The sequence below is a fragment of the Epinephelus fuscoguttatus genome, linkage group LG3, assembly GCF_011397635.1.
Source record: "Epinephelus fuscoguttatus linkage group LG3, E.fuscoguttatus.final_Chr_v1".
Lineage (NCBI taxonomy): Eukaryota > Metazoa > Chordata > Actinopteri > Perciformes > Serranidae > Epinephelus > Epinephelus fuscoguttatus.
In genome coordinates, this window is record NC_064754.1 from 10,663,653 (window position 1) to 10,690,029 (window position 26,377).

General features: G+C 40.6%; 3 protein-coding genes across 11 annotated transcripts; 1 reads left to right on the forward strand and 2 right to left on the reverse strand.

Moving 5' to 3' along the window:
• The first annotated feature begins 2,375 nt into the window (after window positions 1-2,375).
• LOC125886285 (glutaryl-CoA dehydrogenase, mitochondrial-like) lies at window positions 2,376-8,222 on the forward strand. Its single transcript, XM_049572359.1, has 12 exons — window positions 2,376-2,691; window positions 3,146-3,256; window positions 3,437-3,469; window positions 3,588-3,728; window positions 4,735-4,797; window positions 4,884-5,054; window positions 5,148-5,277; window positions 5,544-5,760; window positions 6,118-6,221; window positions 6,404-6,529; window positions 6,632-6,792; window positions 7,674-8,222. The coding sequence occupies exons 2-12, from the start codon at window positions 3,154-3,156 to the stop codon at window positions 7,745-7,747; spliced, it is 1,323 nt and encodes a 440-aa protein (XP_049428316.1). The 5' UTR covers window positions 2,376-2,691; window positions 3,146-3,153; the 3' UTR covers window positions 7,748-8,222.
• A 472-nt stretch (window positions 8,223-8,694) lies between these two features.
• On the reverse strand, window positions 8,695-22,149 carry syce2 (synaptonemal complex central element protein 2). 8 transcript variants are annotated; one of them, XM_049572362.1, is made up of 5 exons: window positions 22,056-22,143; window positions 10,047-10,130; window positions 9,673-9,752; window positions 9,387-9,501; window positions 8,695-9,147 (listed from the first exon to the last, which is right to left on the reverse strand). In XM_049572362.1, exons 2-5 carry the CDS (start codon window positions 10,098-10,100, stop codon window positions 8,947-8,949), a joined length of 450 nt encoding a protein of 149 aa, XP_049428319.1. In that variant the 5' UTR covers window positions 10,101-10,130; window positions 22,056-22,143; the 3' UTR covers window positions 8,695-8,946. The 8 variants fall into 8 exon arrangements, with proteins under 8 accessions (XP_049428319.1, XP_049428321.1, XP_049428320.1 ...); XM_049572364.1 differs by lacking the exon at window positions 22,056-22,143 and adding an exon at window positions 16,280-16,386; XM_049572363.1 differs by lacking the exon at window positions 22,056-22,143 and adding an exon at window positions 10,654-10,676.
• Window positions 22,150-22,307: 158 nt separating this feature from the next.
• Window positions 22,308-25,267, reverse strand: acp5a (acid phosphatase 5a, tartrate resistant). 2 transcript variants are annotated; one of them, XM_049571203.1, is made up of 6 exons: window positions 25,133-25,267; window positions 24,524-24,614; window positions 24,205-24,404; window positions 23,981-24,105; window positions 22,801-23,146; window positions 22,308-22,721 (listed from the first exon to the last, which is right to left on the reverse strand). In XM_049571203.1, the coding sequence occupies exons 2-6, from the start codon at window positions 24,612-24,614 to the stop codon at window positions 22,482-22,484; spliced, it is 1,002 nt and encodes a 333-aa protein (XP_049427160.1). In that variant the 5' UTR covers window positions 25,133-25,267; the 3' UTR covers window positions 22,308-22,481. The 2 variants fall into 2 exon arrangements, with proteins under 2 accessions (XP_049427160.1, XP_049427159.1); XM_049571202.1 differs by lacking the exon at window positions 25,133-25,267 and adding an exon at window positions 24,737-24,811 and having other exon boundaries at window positions 22,309-22,721.
• Window positions 25,268-26,377: the final 1,110 nt, after the last annotated feature.

The following is a 26,377-nucleotide window of genomic DNA, read 5'->3' on the forward strand; positions in this document are numbered from 1 at the left end:
TTTTGGCATAGTCTACCGTAAAACTTAATTTAGTGCTTGAATCACTGAGACTGACAGGGCTATATTTGGGACAGGGGGTCTACTGTAAATGGGACAGGCCTTTAATTCCTGTCACACAAAATTGTTGCTCAGCAAAGATGGGAAATACAATCAAATTGTTTATTTAAACCAGCATGAATATTACTTGTTTGAAAGCTAGGCTTTAGATTATATGTCAAGTATGACTCATTCATTTGATCTTAATCTGACAGACAGTGCATCAGAGAGAGAGTGAGTTACTGCACTTGAGGATTACAGCACCCAGCCTACCGACACAACACCACTTTATCCAGTTAAAACAATACTCACAATTTGGATTCATTTTTATTCTAAACCCTTTTGATTCTTCTGATCTGAGGACCGTTACAAACTAGAGGAATATGAATAACTTACAGGATAATCAAGGAATGGACACATAATTTGAGGTCACCCACAACCCCCGTTTTTATACATCCAAAGAACTTCTATAAAAAATGAATTGCTTGGCACCAGACCAGGCTTCTAATTAAGACAGGCCTTTATTTGTCAAAATGTGTAGCCACACTGGGCTAGCGAAATGGACTGGGCGTTTATTTGAAGTTTTACGGTATTTTCAAACATTTTTCAGCTTTATTGGCTAGTTTAAAACATTTGTTAGGAAAATAAGTTACATAATTTTGATGAAGTAATTAAACTAGTTAGACGACATTACTTATTACATTTTTAACACTTTAACTATTAATCTGGTAATGCAGTTCCCAAATGTGTTTTTTTTTTTTTTTCAGGGTGGACCTGATTAGCTGATTTTACCTCTGTATATCTTTATGCGGAAAAACTATTCATTCTAACTCGTGACATGAGAGTAAATAATAGATACACGTATACCATCTGGAAACACATTTTCATAAGAAGTGAAACTGGTCATAGCAGAGAAATGACTGACCTACCACTTTCTGTGCTGCTCCACCCAGCTCTTACAGACAGCACTACAGCAAATCTGTGCTGGATAAAAAACTTAACTAAAAACACACTCCATAAAACACCAACAAAACTGAAAACTTTCTCTGGTGGACAAACATATAGGAAAGACAATCACATGTGTTTACATAAGCCAAGTGGCCAGAAAGTGAACTTGACAGGTGACTGCTCAGCCCCACCTATGGGCCCAGAAAACGGTCATGTTTAACTGTAAAGCAGTGAATAATTTAAAGGTATGAAATCTTAGCAGATTTCTTAGGAAAACCATTATGAATGCATTTAACCAGCTCAAATGAAATATGTGTTACAGTGCTTCCTGGTGGCATCTGTCCCAGTAAAGTCAACTGATTTCATGTTAATAACTGATTATAACACCATAAAGTGGTGTTGTGTCAGTATGCCTGGTGCCATAATCCTCGAGTGCTGTAACTTTCTCTCTGATGCGCTGTCTGTTGGTGCTAGATCAAATGTATGGTTCATAATTAATATATTATCTGAAGCCTAATTTTAACAAACAGTTTGATTGCATATCCCATCTTTGCTCAGCAACCAATTCGTGTGAAAGGAATTAAAGGCCTGTCCCATATAGATGTCTGTCCCAAATATAGGCCCGTTGATTTGAGTAATTATAAGCAGATAATAGCCCGGGCTACTAATTGAAGTTTTACGGTAATCATCCAGTGCATGCATTGTATATTCAGCCAGGCTTATTATTATATTTTTTTGCACTAATTATAGTTTACAACCCACAGAACCCTCAAATTGTGTACAGATGTTTTATTTTTTATTCTATTTTCATTGTTGGTCATTGGTGCTCTTATATTTATATGGACACCTATTCTTTCAGATGCTTGTGTAGATATTAGTCGTTGTCTGTGTCTTACATTATTTGTGCAGCTTTGTTGTTCTAGCTGTTTTGTCTATTTATGTGTAAGTACATTGAGGGAAATGCATGTCAGATTCCTTGTATGTGCACATACCTGGCCAATAAAAGTGATTGTGATTTGTCTTTTTCTTTCCACATTTAGTAAAAAAATCTGATGTGGGGAGTTTCTTTCCTTCCTTAAATAAATCACCTACCTAACATTTTCTTCACATTTTCAGCACATCAAGGGAGCTACCCCTAACACCATCATTAGGATTATATCATCTGATTATTGTTAGTGTGCTTGTTGTTGCTATGTTGTCATCTGTAGTGTCACTTACAAAACTTGTCCCTCTCACATTCTGTACATGGCTCCTTATTTTACCAGCCAATGAGCAGGAAGGGCGTGGGCCGACTCCCTCCGGCTGCACAGCAATCTATATGCGCCATCTTGAGTGTGGAAGTGCGTTGCAAATTTAATTCCCACGCCTACTACAATGGAAAATACTTAGCTACACACGGCACATGGAGCAGCATCACACACTCCTAACAGACAGCGCCTCCTAATAAATTCAATATCATTATTATCCCACTGTTAAAGGCAGTGCACAGTTGAGTTGAATAACTTCAATGTGTTGCACAACCATAGGTCCTGCATAGGCTCCAGTATCTTTTGCCTCACCTGACATGGAGGAGAGGAGCGTCCATGTTTCACGTTATGTATCCCTCTGACGTTGCAACCGGCGAAATGTTACTTAAGCAACTTTTATAGCTCAGCTCAGCGCTGAAAAAGTCATCGGATCATCAGATAAACCCATCGGAGGAATCAGGTACTGTGCAACTGGATGATTTCCTAAAAAACAGCAACTAAGTGTAACATTGTTGCACGAACAGGTTGCTGCAGGATATATGAGTGTTTCTCACAAAGGGACTGCATGCTGTTTGTTCTGATTGCCAATCATTATAAATAGACAACAGTTTACTTATCTTTTTCCTGATGAAGCATTTTAGGTAGCGCTCTAACCCAGTGCTTAATCGATCCCCAAATCACTTTCCTTTGTCCAGGAGTGATAATAATCTTCAAATTTAAAAGGTGTGTTTGGGTGTCTGCTAAAAATACTGTACATAGCTAATCAAGGAAACTAATTTTCACTGCTCTGCCAACTTAACTTACCACATTGTTTCATATCAATGTATCTTAAACTGAAATTTGCTTTCTGTCTGTTTATAGATATTATAAATAATACTGTTTTATGTATGTGTTCTCTGTCTCCCTGTGATCAGAGGACATAATGGCTCTCAGAGGTGTTGTCACCCGTCTGCTCTCCAACAGCCAAAAATGTGCTGCTGTCACTGCATCCAGAGCTCAGGGCACAGCTGCTACAGCTGTCAAAGGTACATTTAAAATCCTTTATTTACTCTTTATAGACATAAATGGTAAGATAATGTTTGGAGTGGAAGTCTTTAGGAGAAATTTATGTGTAGGAAGCACTTTATTTTTGTCCAAAAAGAAAGAGAACTCACAGATGTAAGTACTTAAAATTTGTCTAACACTTTTATTTTTCTTCCTTTTAGATGCTGAGGAAATCAAAAAGCCAGCGAAGGCACGTAAGTGAATTTGTAATGAGTTACACCTGCTCTGTCCAGATTCTTTCACATGCTGTGTTGTCACATGTCTCAGTGACATAACCACTGCACGTGTTTGTGTACATGTTTTGACCCTCAGCCAAGGTGCCATTCAACTGGCGGGACGCCCTGGATCTGGAGGGTCAGCTGACAGAGGAGGAGATCATGATCCGGGACTCCTTTCGCGACTACTGCCAGGAAAAGCTCATGCCCCGCATCCTAATGGCCAACAGACATGAACGTAAGCGAAGCACACGGCCATGATCATAGCACACGGAGAAATGATGTGTGTGTCATGGACTACCTTTTGTCAAACTCAAAGAACATGAACTGACTTTTTTGGTATCTATGCATATGCATAGTGTATGGCAGGAGTTTGAGCACCCTTGCCAAGCAATTTGTGAGCCACATCACAGTTTGCCTTTGTTACACCTTCATTACTTTCCACAAGATTTACGAGGGCTGACTGTTGGCTAGAGAAGAATCATTTAAACTGTTCAACCTTAAATTTGCACTCCTTACCCATGCATTTCTCATAGGATTTATGATCACATAATAGTGTTCAACGCTAAATACCTTGAGCACTAAATTCACCCATTTGCATTTAAGACATATCACTTTGGCTGTCCTTTGTGGTCTGTTGAAGTAAGAGTTGATCTATTTTGCCTGAGACCTCATTTTTTCCTCAACCATACAGCATTAATTCTGACATTTAACTGCCGAGCTGTCCCCTGAATTCGCTACTTTTAGCTAACAGTGACAACGTTGACGAGCAAACAGAATTCCTGCAACACTTTCAAGGTGCCACTAGTTGTCAAGCAGCCACTAGATTTCTACAAGTTGTCATTCCTAACCTGACAGATGCTTCTTAGGGGGGTGCAGTTTGATGCAGTAGCCAAATATCAATCATGAACATACAGTATCTGTATAAGTGAAAGGTGTATATAGATTTTACATTATTTTATCTAATTTTTATTTTGTAATATCCTTATCCCTTTTGGCACTCAATCACTTTGTTGCTTTTTTTTTCTATTGTCATCTTCGCATCTTTACATCTTCGTTAAATGTTTCTAAGCAATGCCGTTTGAGCAACTATGGTTTATGGTCTTTAGGCAGTTTGGGTTTTGGCTTTTTACTTACTTCCGAAGTTGTAAATGTTAGGTGAGGTCAGGTATGCTAAAAATGTTTATTTGCCGATGAATATTTAACTGTCAGTTTCTGCTTTTCCAACACGCACTGTGCTACAGATTTCCATCGTGAGATTGTCTCAGAGATGGGCGAGTTGGGCGTCTTAGGCCCAACTATTAAAGGTAACAAACAAAGCTATCTATGTGCCTTTACATGTGTTCTCCATGTTTGGATGCTTGTACTTTACCCTCACTTTTTATCATTGCAGGGTACGGCTGTGCAGGCACTAGTTATGTGGCATACGGCTTGATTGCCAGAGAGGTTGAGAGAGTGGACAGTGGGTATCGGTCAGTCATGAGTGTCCAGTCTTCACTGGTCATGCACCCTATCAATGCTTACGGCACAGAGGCACAGAGGGAGAAGTACCTGCCTCGTCTCGGTGAGAGCGACACTCTTTTCTTTTGTGCGTGACATTTTAAAAAGGGCAAAAGGACAGTCTCAAGATTGTCCTTATGTTTTCATTTGTCTGCAGCTCGTGGAGAAATCCTGGGATGCTTTGGCTTGACAGAGCCCAACCATGGCAGTGATCCCAGCAGTATGGAGACCAAGGCCAAATACAACCCATCCAGTGGCACCTTTAGCATCAGTGGAGCCAAGACCTGGTAGGTAGATGAATACATACGAAATGAATTTGTTTTCCTGATTGAGTGTTTTGTCAAAGAGTCTCTATTGACTCAGACTGTGACAAGCATGATAGTGAAGCTTCTCTGCTGCTCCTTTCTTTTGGGTTAGCTTAATGATAGACTGGCATTTTAGCTTAAGACTTTAAATAGTACTTGGGTGTATAGCGAGCACCAACACTTTAATACTTAATGTGTGATCACACAGTTCATGTTTTTCTTGGTCCTTATTCTCCTTCCTCTGCTAGGATCACAAATTCTCCTGTGGCAGACATCGCAGTGGTGTGGGCAAAGTGTGAAGATGGCAAGGTGCGGGGTTTCATCTTGGAGCGTGGAATGAAGGGTTTCGCCACCCCCAAGATTGAGGGCAAGTTCTCGCTGAGGGCGTCTGCCACCGGCATGATCCTGATGGATGAAGTGGAGGTTCCCCAGGAGAACCTACTGCCCAACATCTCTGGTCTTGGTGTAAGTGACTTCTCTCTGAGGCCTCGTCCACATACACAAGTATATTTGAAACATAGCTTTTTCTATGCCTTTTGGTCTTTTGTCCACATTTTAGGCCACTGAAAACAGATCCTGTACAATTTTGTCCAGGGTGAAATTTTTGCAGAAACTAAGTGTAAATTAACTGTTGACATGTAGATAAGGAAGATTGAGTTTTTGTCTTGAGATGTCAGTGTCTCTTTTGTGAGGTGTCACAAATATTTGGGGCCTTAGATCAAGTTCCAACAAAACCAAAGTAATTTAATTTTAATATTACAACATTAATGTGACTGTGTGCTAATATCTTACATTTCTTTTGTTGTTGACCTTCTCTATCAGGGTCCCTTTGGCTGTTTGAACAACGCCCGGTATGGCATTGCATGGGGAGCTCTGGGAGCTGCTGAATTCTGCTTCCACGCTGCGCGACAGTACACTCTGGACAGGTACATGATGTTCTGTCTGCAGTATGTGTGTTCACTAAAGGTCAGAGAACCTTACAGGCATAAAAATCTAGCTCCAGTGGAAAAAGTGTAAACATGAGCATTACCTTACTATATATATATCCAGATTGTCTCCTCATGTTTTGCCAGCCTCAGCTTTTCATATCTTTCCACCCTCCAATCAGAATCCAGTTTGGGGTGCCGCTGGCCAGGAACCAGCTGATGCAGAAGAAAATGGCTGATATGCTGACAGAGATCACCCTTGGGCTGCAGTCATGTCTGACCCTGGGGAGACTTATTGATGAGAAGAAGTAAGCTTTTTCTGTCTTCACATTTCTTTCAGGTTTGTTTTGGGCTTGTTAGCTGCTGGTCCTCTCCGACTAGAAAACGTTTCTGTGTTCTTAACCTAACAGATCAGCACCAGAGATGATCTCCATGCTGAAGAGGAATAGCTGTGGCAAGGCTTTGGATATTGCCAGACAAGCCAGAGACATGCTGGGAGGAAATGGCATTGCAGATGAGTACCACATCATCCGCCACGTAATGAACCTGGAGGCCGTCAACACATACGAGGGTAGGTACCCATCTAGTCTTCATTTTTAATATTTTCAAAAGTAACAACAGAGGGTATAAGCCCCTTTTACACTGCCTGTCCAAAGCGGGAATGTCACACTGTTATTCCGCTCTGTATAAAAGGTACAATTACAGAATAGGGAGACAGAGTTGTCTCACCTTCAAGCCAGCAGTGTATGAACTAACAGCGCTGACTCACTGTCTGTGTAAAAGGAACAGCCAGGAGGACGGGATGGGTGTGACATTTTGACGACATGCTATTTGTGTGACCCACCACCAGCAGCTTTAAAAGCAGCTAGCAGCAGTTTGCAGCTAAATCAAAAAAGAAAAGCAACTGAAAATTTCCGCAAATTGGGAACCCTTTACCCTCTGAGCAGAGGGCAAGGTCAACCTCCATAAAACACTAATTGATTATTGTTGCCATGTCATGCCATTTTTACTATTTAGAAAGTGCTGCCTGAAACGTATGTTATATGGCTCACTCTGCTGTGTTACATGTCACGCCCATGTAGCCTCTTTTGCTTCCAGAATGCTGACATACTGTCTAAAATCACACACTGGGGTGGCATGATGCCTGCGTTGATTTGTGCCACGTAAAAAAAACGAAGCTGGTGTAGTTGAGGGTCTTTTTTGCAGCCCTATTGCAGAATCTCTGTGTAAAAAGGGCTATAATTCCAGTGAGAAGGATTGCAAACTTTAGCTGCAATTATGTAGATCCACCACTAGAGGTCAACAATGCACATATTATTACAGAGGCATGTTAATTAACAGGCTGATTTTTCAGAGCTATATGTTAGATCAAATTCACACTAAATGTTCAAAGTGAATATGTTTACATGAAATCACCTTGTTTATGGTTATTTTTTCATTGTTCTTTTATAGGAACTCATGACATTCATGCCTTGATCCTGGGCAGAGCCATCACTGGACTGCAGTCTTTCACTGTCGGAAAGTAAAAGTTCTGCACCATCTTCTTGAAATGGACTTTAAGTGGACTAGTCCTGTGCTACCTGTTCCTGTTCACCTTATTGGATGAACGTAGAGACCTTGAAGTGCACTTAATCCGCCTCACATTATGAGATTTGCCTGGTGGGATAAATCACAAATACCTCATTACATTTATATGTTTTCAGTCTAGTGATAGGAGCCGTCTGCCACTCCCTCTTTTTGGTACGTTTGGTGAATATGTAAGGTTAACCTAACTGAGCATTGGGTCCAACTATGATGACATTTGTACAGTTAAAATGCCTGAATTATACGTCAGGCACAGACAAGGCATGGTGCATGTAATCGTTGTGGCATTATGAGTTGGTTTATTTTGTGGTAAGTGAGTAATATGTAAATAAATGGTTTTGAATGAGTGGAAGGATATGAGTGTAGCTGAGATTTAGTATGTATAGATCCCTTAATACAGTCCCCATTTAAATTAAATTGTCTTCTGTTGTCATTTTAGATTATCATATGTTAATGACTGCAGGTTTTAAAGATATACTTTGCAGGATTTTCCTAAAAAACAACGTATTGACTCATACAGTAGTGATCCCTCTAAATCATCACTTATGACCCCAACCAGAAGTGTGTGGTGGTGTTTCTCTGCCTATACTTTTTTTCCTTGCCAAGGACATTTATGAGTGTGTAACCCCACAGCGCTCAGGTAAGGCCGAAGCATTATGAAAAGGTAGCAACCAGGTGCCAGACTGTAAGCAGCAGGCATCTAAGAGACACGGCGCCAAAAAACCCGCAAATAGAATGAGGCGAAAAAAACCAAACAAGTGTAAATCTGGGGTTGGATTTTACTTTCACTTGTTACCAACAATCCTGCATTGTATACCTTTAAAAAATGCATGTCTGTGCTGCTTCTTAAGTTGTGGTGTAACGCCTGAGAGCCAAATAATTTGGTCTATTTTGTTCTTGTTAGTTGTACTTTTATTTAATAAATTAATAGACACTAAAATTGAATATACATTAAGCATGGATTTAGCTTTTGTTTTTGTGTTCTTTGACTGTAATCATGAGCCGTAACCTGAACTACAGTCCTGCAAAGACGGTCTACAGCATTTGGACAGCCAGCTATTCTGAATACTCTGCATAAAATTACAAAATAAGAACACATGAACTAGATCAAAAATAATACGGACACCAGAGCAGGAATTTCTCAGGGTTCTGATGCATGGTTCATGGCCAGGCCCCCTCTAAGACTCTCTAGTGCCTGACTGGCGTTGAAGAGCTCACTGTTGAGCTGACTGCAGCGCTCCAGCACGTCTGACAACTCTTGCAGATACACTTGCATCACATTACTGTTCTCTTCATAGACGTTGTACATGTGCTCCTGCATCTGTTGACACATCTCGGTCACCTGGGGAACAAAAGGTGAGGTAAAACAAATCAATCCATTGATCAGATTAGAATATTAGTGCACAGGGAGAGCACAAGACACACCAAACAACAGAGTAGGTGTCCCTCCAAGGTTAGCATTTTACTTTCAGGTATGAAGTGCATTCAGGCCAAACATGTCAGCCAAGAAATGACGTTGGTAAGATGGATGACAAAATCACTAAACAGGATAGGACCAAAAGCATTAAATAAGTCTTGTACCTTCTTCAGTAACTTCTCCTGGAAGCTGTTGAACACTTTCTGGTCACTGGTGCGGCTGTCGTTTATCTTTATCACCAGCTCCTGAGCACTCCTGTTGATGTCATCTATACTTGAGCTACAATAGATAATAGATATTGACACACATGCAGATAGAATGTGGCTTTAACCCAAAACATCCTATTCACTGAGAAACAACAGAGTTCATTCTGGGGCAAGTGGACAGAACTGGCCAGGTAAAAGTAAGTCCTATATGAATGATGATTGGACTGTGTAGGTGATGCTGTACCTGGTGTGCTGCTCTCCAGTGTCAGTCATACTGTTGCTCGAGGACTTCCCTCTTGATGGACTGTGGTTTAAGTCCTCTGTCTGTATTGCCAAAGACAATGAAAAACAACTCTTACATAATCACCAGGTGGCTGACAATAAACATAAACTGTAACTTACAAGTATGATTTTACAGATCCCAGAAAAGCAGTCCCCATATTTTTTTTTATATAAACCATGACATCCATTTATGGTTGAAACACAAGGCTGCTACAACAGTATTATACTCCCATTAGTTTACACGTTACTGTATTGTTAAAAAAACATATTTTAGGACTCCTGTGTCTTAAGTAACTGTTATGACAAAAGTCAATAACCTTCTAACATTAACGTTACCATCTGTGAATCTTTAAGTGAGGTGGACGGTAGGTCAGAAGAGAAAAAGTCCATTTTCTTTTGTGTCTCCTGACAAGCTCAAACCTAAATTAGATAAAAACACACCTGTTGAAACATACTCAAACATACTCAAATAACGTCAGTAGAAACACATACAAACGCCCGTTTCTGAGAATAATGTACGGTTAACCAAAGGGAATGGCTAAGCTAACTTCAGCTAGCCAGCTAACAGACACCTTTAGTTTTAGCTAACCCACCTTGGCTGTAAAATGTAATATTACCTTTAGCTTCAAACTCGCAAACCACAGAGTTAATGTAGTAATGACGGTATAATATGTTGCAATAAAATGCTTACAATATCATAGGCCGTTAACGTAGTGTTTGATAATTATAACATTAACTTTAAGTTAGCTATCTGCGCCGACTAGCCAGTTAGCTTAAGTGCTAATGTACCGTCTCCCTGGCAACCATTAGCACGAACGTTAGACCCTTGATGTCGTTTTTATGCTAAATCTATCCTCTAACTCTCTATCTTTATTTCTGTGTATGTTTAAATCTTGTGTCTTTACTTTTTTTTAATTATGTAATCGTATTTTAATGTTGTCACCTTAAAGTCTTCATGTATTTTAGTGTCATTCATACTTGACTTATAACGTTATGTGCTGTTATTATTTACCTGATGTTCACTTTGTCAGTTCAAAACAAAAAATCTCTTTTGTTCTTCTTTTTGTTTATTTATGTATTTAATTATTTATTTGTTTTTCGTCAAATCATAGATTGTATATAATATACAGTAGCTACAGTCATGGTTAAAATTAAATAATAATAATTAAAATTAAATAATAATGTCACCTCACCTGATAAGAGAAATAAATTAGCAACACAACACTGTAAAATAGTCAATTATAATTTAAGTCTTGTAATAAAAAAAAAGAAATATTAAAAATGTGCATTATCCAGCCCCAAAGTAGCCCCTCATAAGAGTTTTATTTTATGTCATTTTAGATTAAATATAAATAGTATTTGAGGATTACATCGAGTAGGTGCAAAGTAGCAGAAAATAGAAATACTGAACCTCAAAATTTTCAGGACACAGGTAGTTTCGCTAATTCAATGAAGCACCTATTAAGTTTAGAATATGGACAGAAAACCTCATTTATCTTTTTACAGAGACCAGTGAGAGAAGAAGTTACATTACAGTTGTGAGTAGATCAGAGACAAATCCGGAAGTAGGGCTTGATTTAATTTCAGCCTTTCCAGTCAGGAAGTCTGAAGGATTTTATTTTATGATTTAAAGATTTCTCATGACGTCAAAACAACTTAGAATTTCTTAGTAAAGAGTATTTTCTTTGCATCTGCGTGTTTTAGTGGGCATAATGTGGGTGAGCATTAAAGGGGAGGAAGCATTTACTGAGATTGTTGTGGATTAAGTAATCTGTGTGGGATGGGACGGGGCTGGGATGAGGGACTGATTGATCTGTGCTGTGATTGGAAGTGTAATCCCTCCCCTCCTCTCTCCCTCTCTCTCTGCCTCTCTGTGTCCTGCCCATAGCCTGGATTATTTCAGCATACAGCACACAGCAGAGGAGCGCAGAGGCCGTCTGAACGGTCCTGGTGGCTGGTGGAGGATGAAGTGATTATAACAACATGATGCCAGTAATTAGTAATTAATGCTGTGTGGAAACATGCTGGTGAAGTGGCACTGCAAAGATCCAAATGTGTTTAGTCTGGAAACTGCAAAAACCTGGTCTTGACAGGTGGGTGAATTTACTTACTGGCATATTTTCACGTTGCTGAAGTGGCTGCACTCTCCCATCTGCCGTATATTAAATGATAAAATATTTTGTTTTGAAGTTGTAAACTTTGACTCAGCCTCTCTGCATTTTATGGAGTGACGCTGCAGCAAGTGGATGAATCAAACTGGGAAACTTTGAATATAATGCAATAACTACTCATTGGATGAAGTGGAAGCTACTACTCTGGGAATATGGACAACTTCAACTACACGAACGAAGGGGGATTTTCATTCCAGTACTTGGTCCAAAATGTGGAGCCTCTGTACAAGGAGTACAAGCCTCCACCCAGGGACATCATCCAGCTCCCTAAATCTGTCCTCTACCTTCTGGTGGCTGCTCTGGTCGTCGTCGCTGTGGCTTACGCTATCGTGGGTCACCTCATCAAAGACCTCATGCTGGATCTAACAGGTACTCAAGTCTATTAGATGTAGCTGTCTCATGTTCATTGAACATAAGTTGTACACTAGAACTCCCCTTGATCTGTATATAAGTTGAACAATCTGTGCTGTATCATCATATATCAATACAAGTTTGATACTGCATGACAACAGTGTACAAATTAGGCCTGCACAATTAATTGAAATGATGTTGAAATCACAATAAAGCCAAGTGCAACATTCAAACCACAGGAGCTGACATTTTCAGATAAAGGTAAAATGTGTCACAACAAATCATTGTAAATGAAGCACTGTGGTGCTGCAGAGAAACCTCCCCCAAGACAGCCTACAAATCATTTCAGACAAAAGGTAACACGCTTGACCCCAGCAAAAATCACATCATCATCAATTTTAATTATTTATTTTTTCAGTAAAAATGAACTGCAGAATTACTAATCCAACTAAAATCACGGTTCATGTCACAATGTCTTTCAAAATACTTGCAGTAATATTGTTTTTGTATAATATTGTTCAGCCCTAGTACAAATATATATTGATGCACTTTGGAGCTTGTGATGGCAAGAGTAAACTTTTTTGAATTATTTTTTTTATAAACTCGGATGCAGGTGTTAGTTTGGTTTGCTCCAGCATTCATTAAATATGAGGAGTGTGTCTGCACATTGGGACAGGATTAGCAAATGCCTGAGACATCCGACTCTCTGAATTTTTGCTGAATTACAAAAAAACACAGGGCTGATGAACCTCAGCATTCAGTGCAAGACTCTCAATTCCATAAACTCATCGACACAAACATCAATTCTCCTCTCATTAAAATTAAATGCATGTTTTGTTCAAAATCAAATCAAATCAAATCAAGTGATCTAAAAAGCACGTTTAGAAACAACCACAGTTGACTAGAGTGCTGCACAATAAAATTATTTAGATAAAACTACATAACATTGTAACAGCAAAAAGCAATGAAATAAAATAACAGTACTATTCCACAAGCATGCACTAATAAATGAGTAAAGTAAGACAGAAAATAAAACACAGAAGAGTAATATGTGAAATATGAAATAAATAAATAAATAAAACAATGAAACCCTAAGGACACTCAAAGGCCTGAGAAAAAATGTGGGTCTTAAGCTTAGCTGTAAAAATGTCTACAGAGGGGGGAATTGAAAATGGTTAACTGTTCCAAAGCTTTGGGGCGGCTGCTGCGATGCTCTATCGCCGTTACCCCTGAGACTCGATCGCAGGACAGCCAGGAGCAGTTTGTCTAAGGATCTGAGAGACCCGGGGTTGGAAATGGGGCAGAGTTGCTCAGAGATGTATTTGGGTGCCAGGCGATGATTAAACTCAGTCCTACACAGCTGTCTCTTTTACTGGTACTAGTTACAATTTAAGACAGTGTTTTTATCATTATGTGTGGTTGTTTTTCGTATTATTTTGTATCATTTATGGTGCTCAAAATGAAAACTTTTCAGGACATTTAAGTAAGGGTGAATAAGGGTATCCTGTTCTAACAAAAACCTATGTTGTCTTTAAAATAAATATTTCTGAAGTAACACAAAATCCTTTTCAAGCAGTCTCTTTAAGAGATGGAGCACAAGTGCTAGAGTATGTCAGCAAGCTTGCTCTTAATTTCTGCAGCAGTTCTGTGTGGTATCTAAACAAGACAGAGAGGGACTTTTGGGAGATAAATGATTATGTAACACAATTCTCAATCCGTCCACAGACTGTTTGCTGGGCCCCCTCCATGAGGATCTGAAAAAAGATGGGGAGGTGGAGGGAGTCAGCCCTCTGCACATGCCACCCGCCCTCAGCCACTCCCACCCAAATGCCTTCCACGTGTGGGACCAGGACGACATCATCATCCCCATGCCTTCCTCAGATGAGGGCCCGCTGACCAGTCCTCTGATGTCTGTCATCCCGTACATACCTTCATTTTTTCCCAACTCCGGCAACGTCCACAGCCCGTCCTATAATCATCCAATCCCCAAGGAGAGTGATGCATGAGGCAGCATAAAGAAACCAAGACAGTTTTTATACAGGGCATCTCTGTGTAGCACTCCCTGTGATTTATTCATTTACTTGAGCTTCTGGCACATCTTTTACCCCGATCTATTTCATTAAGGAAAAGTTTATGAATTTCTGGGAAGATCTCGTGAAAATCAGTGTGTGTCACAAATCCAGACTTGTATCAAGACATTTGATGCTTTCCACACCTGACTGGGATCATACACAAGCAGTGATGTATGGATTTACTTCTGTTGGATTAACTGATCTCTGTGCTTGAACAAGACAGAAACAAATAGTTCATTTTCTCAAGATCAGAGCCTTGGACATGCAGCGGGACAGCCTTCACTTGTTCACTTTCCCTGTGGATTTGTGCCAAGTCAGCATCATGACTATTTACCTTCTCCTGCCAGACTCACCTCTAATACATCCATGCTGTTACATATGTCTTTATGTGGGATCTTTGCTTCATTAGACAAACCTGGAGCTACGAGGAGCTTGTTAACATATTTAGCATAAAATAATCCACTTATATTCATTAATTAATCAGTCCATGCTTGGCCGTGAAGATGGGTGTGTCTTTAACTCCAGTGAATGACAGATTCAGCCAAAATCACATCTTAAAGGGACCTCCAAATCAAAAATACATATTTTTCATCTTACCGGTAGTGCTATCTGTCTAGATTATATCCACTGTAGAGATGTCTGCCCTCTTGCCAGTATAATGGAGCTAGATGGCACTCAGCTTGTGGTGCTCAAAGTGCCAAAAAAATACATTTGAAAAACTCAACAGTAATGTCTCTTTCCAGAAATCATCATTTGTAGTTTTTGGGACTTTGAGCACGACAAGCTGAGTGCCATCTAGTTCCATTATACAGGAGAGAAGGCAGACATCTCTATGGCCGATGTCTCCAACACTCTGCAACTCACGGAACGCAAAACAATATAAATAGCTAAATAGCACGACAGGTAAAAGGAAAAATAAGTGCATTTGATTTTGGGGTGACTGTTTAACTGAGTGATATCTAAATGTATTATAAACATATATTTTCAGAGTATTTGCCAGAGGAGAAATGATGAAGAGAGCAGTGTGCACATAACAGGAGAGTCAAGCGAGTTCTTGTGACAAATAAAGGTGAATACTAAAGATAATGTTTGCTGCAACGTGTGTCAATCTTATTCCAGTACTAAATCTACTTCTGGCCCTCAGGAGGATCTGCCAACTAGCTAATAGGGTGAAGTTAATTCAATCAGTGGAGGTGAACATGTTAACGTGACTGTGTGATGGCGTTTAAGGACAGGCACAGTATGTATCAGATAGGTTAAAAATAAAATAGAAACTTCACAAATAGAGTGATCATCTCCACTTGCCTATTTTATATAGTAATAATAATAGTAATAATAACCACAATAATTAAGTGGTAAAAAGTGTGCCATAAGTTATGGCCTTGATATAGGTATGCGAATCACACGAGTCATATCTGTTAAACTGTTATATAAGGATATGGTTTGTTTAGGATGCAGCTGCACAGGCATGCAGCATTCTCTGTCTTTGCTTGTTGGCATCGAAAAAAGACACGCACTGTTACACAACTCAAAAACACAGATTTCAGGGTTTATTTTAAGCAGGATATTGGCTGAGATGCAGAAATCCTGGGATATTAAAAGTGCATGAAGGCTGTGACATCACACACATTTGCACAGCATCAGCACTTTCATTCATTTCTCATTTGCCCTCTGTTTGCGCCCATGACTAAAAGAGGGGATTATTCCACCTCTGGTGTCTCACTTTGGACAAACATCAAAATATAAACATTAGCTTTTTTTTTTATTTAATAATTTTGGGGGACTGTCAGTGAGTTGTTCATCCCATCTGTGAAACCCACAGTGCCTGTACTCAGCGAGGGATAGAGATTAGGGAGAGAAGATTAGATGAGCAGCTTAGCCTTTAATACGGCATCCTTTTATTACTTTTGAGCCGTGGAATTAGATAATCGGACAGCAGCAGCCTGGTCCGAGTGGACCAACTTCTCAAACTTACATTCTTATTCTGCTTGTGTGACAGGATTCATTGGTTCGGGGCTGCAGGGTGCACAGACAGCGGATGAAAGAGTCTCAGTGGGCCAGCAGTAGGGAGCAGCAGCACTGTGTTGCAGAGACATGGAGCGTATTGTCTCTAATAGGCAAAATGCCAGGCAAAATCAGCATGTTGCAATTTAAATGCAGCTTTTAAACATTTTCAGCTCTGACTTGCGGGAAGATAGAAGGTTTGCTAATCCTCTTTCCTGATGCAGGAAATCTTAGTGGGTTTAACGCCCCGCTGAGATGACCAGGAGTTCTCCAGATGGTGCAGAGGGGTTAGGGCTGAAGATAGAGCCAATAAAGAAAGGTCAATCTGTGAGGAAGTGATACACCAGAAGGTTACAGACCCTCTGCGTCACCCTTTAATCAGTGTTACGTTTTTAGGTTTGCTTTTGACCCTGAGTATTTAGGTTGCAGATTTTCACACAATGCTAATTGACCACAGGTTTAAAAGCTCTCTTTTTTGGGATGTTAAAAGCAATCTTGCAGATTTTCACTTATTGTTTCTCAACAATGCTCTGGTGAAGGTGTGGTTAGGTTTCAGCACATAATCTCATTTTGGCTTAAAACACTGACATTTGGTTGCTCAGATGCCACTGGGAAACACAACAATGTGCCCCAAAAAAGATCCAGGTTTTGTGCCACAAACACTGGTGGACATGCTGAGAGGGATGGCCAAAAGACCTCCTATGTTGATGTATTTTGGGCTCTAACAGTGGTCTGCAGCTTGGCATATGTCTCGCCCAGGTGACATACCATTCACCATCCCCTCAACCTCTAGATGACAACATCAGCTTAAATATGTCACTTTAGAAACGCTGATATGATACATATGAAATGTGCAAAGGTAACATATTTGTGGTGTGCTGGAACGTATGCCAACATTTTCCTCTGGAGACTGGGCTGGAAAGATCCTCTATTGTGTCTCTGTTGGTAAATGATGATACAAATGAGGTCAAAGCAAAGCTCAGGACGTACTGGTACATATCCTACACTACATTACTGAAAAAAAAGCTAATGAACAAACACTACATTAACATAGAGGCTGGGACATGTGAGCTCAGGATTACTGCACTGCAGGTTAGGACATTTGGTGGCAGGCAAGGAAACAAGTGAATCTACACTTGTCACTCAGGGTTTGGACGCTGCTAAAAACTGCTCAAGAGCTAATGTTGTCGTAAAGTGTACGGTTGTGCTGAATAAGTGCATCAGCAGAATATAAGAAAGGTAACATTAGATGAGTATGTGTCTGCAGCTAAAAGTCTTAAATTAAATGTTGTAAATATTAGGCCTTAATAGTCATTAATAGTCTAAAATTTTAATTTGTGCGGTCTTAATTGCCACATATACTTTATATAGTGTTGTATGTCCATTTTTAATATCCTTTTGTCAAAATGAGTCAAGCTTTTCTGTGTCAGTACACATTTCTGATGTTACAATTCTTCAAACCTACCACTGCACCTAATACTGTCCCTTTACCTGTTGGCAAAATATAGATCAACCTAATTCATGCATAAAACCTACAGCTGCACAGGACCACATGTACTATTTAGATTTATTCTGACATGCAATGCTTCAATAAGAAAAATATGTCTTAAAATCTGTCTTAAATTCGGTTAAAAGTTATCTTGAAAAAGTTTTTAAAAGCATTACATTTAAGTGTCTGATACCTGTAGACACCCTGGTTACAGAGGGTAAACAAAATACATGATTGAAATAAACTAACCACTACATGGCTTCCATTGTGTTGCATGACAATTAACAGTTTCAGAATCACCCAACTCCATCCTGTACCTTGTTCTTCATATTTCTGTGGGTTAGTTTCAGCATGTGAGCTTGTTCCTCTTTGTCAGTGCAGCTGTCTAAATGTCTAAATTCTACTCTTGGATCAGTAACGTCCAGCACACCAGTCTCTGGTTATGTGTTTTAACAGTCATTTACATCTCTTTCAAAGCATTAACTCAACACAGGTGTACAGCAGACCACACCCTAAAGGGGTGTAAACTCTCATAGCCTCCATGGAAAAGTTAAGAAACAGAAGACAGAGTCCCGGGCCTAAAAACTTGAACAATACACAGTCTAGTATAGAGCAGATATTTTGATCTGTGGCACCAGGTTAACAGAAAATAGTGGCATTGCACTTATATCTTAACTTAATATTAATCCCTTTTCTACATGGTGGGTTAGGAAATGACTAGGTACATCTGGATTTGTGAGGCCAGATTTGACCATTAGATATAGAAATTTATGCACATCACCCAAACAGGGTTACACATCTGGTTGAAGAACACTAAGGTTGTGGTTAGTGTAAACCACTGCAGCAGCTGGACTGGAAACTATATATAGCTATGGTTTCCTTCTAAATGGTGTAATAGTTAAGCTGATGCTGCTTACAGAGCAACATAAGCATTCGGAGTCATGTTTGTGTCCATGTGGTGAATATAGTTCAATATTCATCCTCTTTTAGCTCTGCTTTAGACCACCAACTCCTGTGGGAAATATCTGGCTCTTCATTTTCTGTAACCGCATATCCTGTGTGCTGGAGCCTATCCTAGCTGACATTGGGTGAAAGGTGCGGTACACCCTGGACAAGTCGGCAGACTATTGCAGGGCTGATATAGAGACAGACAACCATTCAAGCTCACATTCACACCTACGCCAATTCAGTCACCAATTAACCTGACAATTAACCTTTGGACTGTGGGAGGAAGCTGGAGAATGTGACGAAAACTCACGCTGACACAAAGAGAACATGCAATCTCTGCATAGAGGGGCTCCCCCACCCCGGGTCTGAACCCCCCACCCCAGGCTCAAACCAGGAACCCTCTAGCTGTGAGGCGACAATGCTAAGCACTCACTATAAACGTAAAGCTTTCTCTTTAATCATGAATCTAAACAGTTTGTTATTTTCTGTGAACCCCTTGGTGCACCCACTGAGGACCCCTGCAGGTGAGAGGTCAGCTTTTATTCATTCATTCATCTTCTAACCGCTTCATCCTCTTGAGGGTCGTGGGGGGGCTGGAGCCTATCCCAGCTGACATCGGGCGAGAGGCAGGGTACACCCTGGACAGGTCGCCAGACTATCGCAGGGCTGACACATAGAGACAAACAACCATTCACGCTCACATTCACACCTATGGACAATTTAGAGTTATCAATTAACCTAGTCCCCAATCTGCATGTCTTTGGACTGTGGGAGGAAGCCGGAGTGCCCGGAGAGAACCCACGCTGACACGGGGAGAACATGCAAACTCCGCACAGAAGGGCTCCCACGCCCGGGATCGAACCGGCAACCCTCTTGCTGTGAGGCGAGAGTGCTAACCACCACACCACCGTGCTGCCCAGTCAGCTTTTATAGTTACTGTAAATTCAGAAAGTGTCTAATCATCTGTCTGTCTTGCATGATGTATAAGCATGACGAGCAAATGTGAGGCTGTCTTTTGCACTGCAGCAGGTTTACGTCAGCCAGGGTTAAGTGATCCTTAACGGTCCTTTGCCCTCAGATGACAGCTTAACCTTAGCCAATTTCTTATTGGCACTGACTCAGTTCACAGCTCTCAGGTTGACAATGTGTAACGGACGTGGACTGTGATCTCATCCTAGTTGGATCAGGACAACACACTTCAAGAGTCAGTAACCCTATAGTAGCCAGACTGTGGTTAAGACAAGGAGTGGCATTTCCTGACATTACACAATAAGACATTATAGCGTGTCCTGGGCTATTTGGGGATTTGTGAATCTATTAACCAACATACAGTGGTTATTTGCATAAACTGTACATGTATTCTTTTCTTTATGTGGAATAAAAAAAGCGTGATTCCAAAATCCTGCTTACATAATGCAGAAATTAAAGAAGGTAAAGCTAAACAATTCAACATGTCAGCAGTGAGGAGGGAGAGAAAATAGTAACCCGTCTGTTCTGCTTTGCCCCCAGGTTGATGTCGTCATTGGTTGGCTGAGTTTATCCTGCAGTCACTGCCAATCTGTTGTCACTCAGCCTAATCCTCTGTTGGCAGGCCAGGTGGTTCTCTGTGCTGGACAAGTCTTGACCTCTCCTGTCCTCCAGCTAACCATGTCGGTATTTGAAATTCTGCACATGGGCTTCAAATATAGCATAAAACCACTGCATGTCTAGTCCATATATTTAAAAGAATACTTCACTCACAAAATGACAATTTGTGTATCAATGAATCATTGCATGTTACCTAAAATTGTGTTTTTCTTCCATGCTTCCACAGCGAACGAAGAATCCCAAAAAGGCAAACATTCTTTGCAGAAACAGCAAAACTATATCGAAACATCCTTTACAAACTCACACAACTCGTACAGCATAATCCAAGTCTCACTGATCCAGTTGTGTGCTCAGTACTTCCCAAATACATCCACTTTCGCTATGCTTTTGCTGTTTGGTTCCCATATATTCCAATTCAGGAAGAATGTTCCCATTTCTTGGATTCTCCGTTCATCTCGGAGGCATGAGAGAAAAGGAAAACGTTCTTCACGAATTCAAGGTAACACACGGTGAGTGATTGATACACAAGTGGTCATTTTGTGGGTGAAATATTACTATAAGTGTTGGGTGATTGCGTCCAGATTTGTTAAAGTAGTTACTATATTTGAGACATTTGCAAATGACATAATGAAATGAAGTTAATTTGTTAACTCAGGTTCAGGAGCAGGGCAATGCCTCAACCACACCTCTAATTACCTGCTAAGCCTACTTATACTTGGTCAACTCATCCTGCTCTGTTTGCCTCAGATTTCTCGACCCACCTTCCCTTTCCCTTCCCTTCCTCCATCATCCTCCCTACCTCATCCCTACCAACATTCCTTCTTCCTCTCTTCCCTTCTACCCTCGTCTCCTCTTATTCAAACCTCTCCCATGTCTCATTCTAGGTACCGTCTGGGGGGCCTGTATTCAGCTCGGGTGAGAAAATACCTGAGACAGAACCCCCACACTGAGTCTCCCTCTGCCCAATCTCCAGTACATCCTCCCAGATCAACCTAACAGAAGACATCCCTCTTCCACCTTCATCAACTTACATCCATTCACCAGTCCTCAACACCTCCTGAATTACAATTAAACATTTGAATGACAGTATTGTGGCGTGGTCCTTGCAAGTGAAAATGTGCATTTTAAAGTGAATTCTAAAAAACACCTCTTATGCCTTTTTCACCCTGCAAAATGGTTTTCCATAGTTCAAAAGAAAATTAGGCAAAGCTACAGTCAGATGATTAGACTCATTTTGCAAAAGGGCTACTGCTGGACTCACCCTTGTAACTAAATCAAACTGTAAACTATAGTTTTGCACCAACCCTCTTTCCAATTAGTGATGCGTGTCTGCCAGATCCCACCACAAAACATTTTTCACAAGTTGTAGAACTAGTGTGTTGGCAAGGTTAGAATATACAAGCCTTAGGAATTTTTTATGGCTTAGATGTGCAAAATTGCAAGTTAATGGCATGGTTATTAAAACATCACCTGACTGAACATAAACAGAAAAATGCAGCCACTGTTGGTTGAATCAGCAATACTGGTATCCCAACAAGTTTAGAGGGGTACTGTGAACACCCACCCCCAAGAGAAGCAAAAAAACAAAAACAAAACAAAACAAAAAAACCCATTTACTTTGTTGACAGGAAGTGCAGTGCATGACTTGGGTTTCAATAGAGAAGGTGTCAGCTAGATAAATGTAGCAGACCTGACAAGTGAATGCATTGATCATTGTCCTGACCTGAATTCACCCATGCCTCATGCTGAATTCCAGTTTCTGCACAGAAACTTCCTGCACTAAAGCAGATCCGTTCTGCGTTGCATTTGCAGAGGACACCAAGCACTTCTATAAACCACATGTCAAAGATAACAGGCGCTACAGCGAGCAGAGCGAAGCTTATCATTTGACGAACAAGTCTGTGGTAGAAACGTCAGCACCACAAGTCACAAGATTAAGATGAGGACACATTCTTAACAAACCACATTTATTCTTTTATCATACAATAAATTTACATGTAAAACAAGTTGATTCTGTTTAAAATATGTGTTGTGAATTGCTGTGAAATATTAATGCCAACGTTTAAAAACAGGATTAACAGCCATTACTTTGATCTCAAAGCAAACTGCAGACTAATTTGTGCTTGACAACTTGACCGCTCCTTGACGTCTACTCAAAGTTCCTTTGGGAGAGGACAGTGCGATAGAGAGAAGTGCCTTTAGCCTGGTAGAAGGTCACAATCATCTTGTTCTTCGTGACTTCTGCATGGACGAAGCCTCCCAGTGTTGAAGCCTGGCCAGTGAAGAACTTCACAGAACCTTTGGGGTTACGGTTCCAGTGACGGACATCGGGGTCCAGGAAGTTTCCTGCACCGCTCACCACGTAGCCAACACCAGACTCTTCAATGTACTGTGTGGAGGATTAGATGAGATTAAAGGCAAAGCATTGTTGCAGATTTGTAAAAGTGTTCATTTTTGCATGAACCAACCTGCAGATTGTGGTCATGACCGCAGAGGTAAGCAGTGGCCTTGTACTTAATGAGCAGAGGATGAAGCCGATGCAGGAGACACTCTGTGGGCCCGTGTTCTGACACAGACCACACAGGATAGTGTCCGGCCACCAAAAGGAAGTCTGCCTTGGACCGAGCCAGTCTCTCCTGCAGCCACGCCAGCTGACGGTTGGCATCCACCGCACGCAGGGGGCCTCTGGGCTTCTCATCCACAAAGTCGTCAGAGTTACCGCACAGCATTATGGTGTCGAGCATGATGATGGTCAGTGTCTTCCCAGTGTTGGGGATGTGGAAGTTCAGCTCGTAGTAGTAAGCGGGGAACTTCCTAAGAAGGTAATGGAGAATGTGACCATTTTAGAGAACATTTCAAACACAAACATTTAGAAACAATTTTTCAACCTGACTGCTATTTCCCCATGTTTGTGTCCAAGTAACTAAATCGCAGCAATTTCTGAAATTGGCCCAGTGTTAAGTTAGAACAGCAAAAAAGGCTGCAATGCAATCCCTGCAGGCAATTGAACAGTGTACGTCCAATAAAGTGCTTGTTTTTGCCATTTACAGGCTCAGATTGTTCCAAGTGTCACATTATGGAAAGGATTCTTACAGAGACCGACCCATTTTAAAGACTGAAGACATTTGTTTAACCAGATAGACATTTAAATAAACAGCAATTTTATTGTTGTAAAACACTTTATTAAAGTAGACAGAAACAAAATAACTCAAAAGCCAGCTTGGTTCATTGTTCCACTGTTCAAACAATGACCAACTCTGGTTTGGATGAAATAAACCCTTAATTCACCCAGTTAGATGTAAAACATGCTGGCTCTAAACACTTAGATTACTGTTTATTTAAAAATGGAGTCTGGTGTGTTTGAGGGCAACGATGGCCAATTCTGGTTTAACAAAAAGGCTCTTGCTCTTTGACAAAAGAGCTCTTTAGGGATCCTTTCCATGCTGTCCTACAATTGAGTAATCCGAGTCTTCAGTGGCAAAAACCAAGTATGAAAACTGACAGTGCAAAAACACCAAGTAGTTACATTGGAGCCTGTGTCCCTTGCTCAGTACCACAACAAATAAACTTTCACTTACATATAAAACATGGGACAACAGGGTCCAGGTTAAAACAAATACTAAAGTAACCCTTTAAGTTGGCCCTTACCATCTGTTAGATCTGTGGCTGTAGTCGATCTGGGCTTTGACGTTCCCTGCGTGGTCATGATTGCCAGCAAGCACATACCAGGGGATTTGGAGAGACTTTGCCGTGTACACAGACTCAAAAGTTTCCTGGTAGATTCAGCAGAAAACAGGGTTTTTACTTCCATGATAATGCTTTAAAATCAGTTATTTTTTAAGTCATTCTAGAAGATAATTAACTCAACTGACCTGAAACCGAGGAGAATCCACACTGTCCACACCTTTGTAGTAGAAGTTATCGCCAAGGGCCAGAACAAAGTCAGCTCCCATCTGCTCTGCTATTTTGCTCATTTCTCGAGCAGTAGCCTTCTGCACAGCTGTGACATAGGGGGGATACGGCACTCCACCCCAGTCTCCTACAGCCAGGAATTTGATGGAGGTTCGGTTTGCTGTACAGGAAACAAAACCTTAAATTAAACCTTAAGAGTTGACAGTCTGAGAGGCCTCACACAGATACAAAGACAATGACTTTTAAAGATTATGAAAGCCCATGTGGGGTAATACTTACTGCTGGTTGCCCCCAGGTCCTCAAAGGCAGCAGGATAGCAATAGGCCACAGGAATGGCAGCAATTAAGATGGATACAAGTGTTAGCGCCATCTTTAAAGACAGACAAACACAATCGGACAGTTAGCAGCAGAACTGAACAGCTCAAATGGAGAACAAGACATTTAGCCATAACCAAAAATGAAAGTCAGCACACGAACAACACAGAAACAAACCACAGCTGCAGCTGCAGCAAGCGTGTAAGCCTACGCTTCCTCTTTGCTTCCTACTTCTCTACACAACAACCTGATCTCATGCTTTTATGCCTAAAGATGACTTGTGATTGGCTGCAGCCTGAAGCAGACATGCCCCAGCTGGAGCTAATAGAAGCTAATCAAAGCAGCCATGTCCATGAGGCTGAGAGGGTCAGAGGTCACAGTTTCATGTCTGTCAGAGCATATCATTGCATTGCTGCTTCTTTTAAATAAGACACTCTGCTCACAGTATCTAACATCTCCATCCTCCCCCATCATAAAGAAAACAAAGCTGACAAAAAACACGACTTTCCCAGAGTAGGTGTCAGTGTGCAGAGATAAAAATGTCAGACAGTTAAAGATAAAGACAAAACTCACAGCTGATAACTGGTTAGATGTGCTCAGGATGACCTGATGGGACACTGTCCGTCTTCGCGGCGCACCTCCTGCTGCCTTTTATTAGCATTTGTGGAGGAGAGGCTGCAGGACGACCAGCCCTGAGACACGCCGCAGGGGCATGATCATTGCTCACACCCTGACTCAGTCTTGAGACTGCAGGGTCATCTGTACCACATGTGATCCGCAATGGTTATTATAGCTGGTGTCCAGACTCCACTTTTCCACTTCAGTGTTAATCACTGTTTTCCTTCTTCATTTTATTCTGTCTCCGTGCTTCTATCTTTTAAGATAATTTGGGAATAAGAAGTCTTGCTTGTATTTTGTTTGGTGTTTTTTTTTTTTTTTTGTGTGTGTGTGTGTGTGTGTGTGTGTGTGTGTGTGTGTTATTAAGCTTGGGTTCGCACTAATTCCTTCTATTTAACTGAAAACAGGACTTACCTTATAATATCTGTTGAACAGCTAGAAGGCCACTGATGGTAAATTATAAACTGTAAATGTGCTTTTTGCAGCCCTACATTGAGCTATCAGTCGAAGACAAATTTTTTACATGCATGCATGCCAATGCAGATAACAGCAACGTTCAGAATCTACTCATTTGTTATCTTGCTCACACATGCAGGCCTGAATAAAGGAGCACTCCTCCTTTTTTTGCACATGAAGTTTATTTAACTTGTTTGAAGAAGAACGACTCAGCCTGTAAATACAGTTGTCTATAGTACTGCATCGGGTCAGGTGACCCACAATAAAGGTGATGCTTGGGTGGTATTTTGTCTAAATTTTATTTGTGGGCTTGGTTCTGGGTAAAACAAAGAACATGCAGATTGGATATTGGGTGATTAATAATAAAAGTATTAAAATAGATTTAAAAAAACTGAATTAAGTAATTGTTTTATTGTTTTAATCCTCTGACGGCTGGCTTTGTGTGTCAGCTTGGAACATGAGAGATGCTTTAACAACAGGCACGTTAACTGTGGAGATGCACTGCTCAATATTATGAGAATATACAATCTATAAACAATATAGATTTAAATAGGATTTCCATGATGACCTTTGTTTTAAAATATATAATCTTAGTGTCACATGCATGAAATGTACTGAAATTGTCTCTTTACACGTGCTGCCTAACTGACCTATTTAAACAGTGCATGGTTGTTATAGGATTTGCAGTTTCAGGTCAGGCTTCAGATTCTGTGTTCAAAGGTCTGGTCGGATTGCGGAAATACT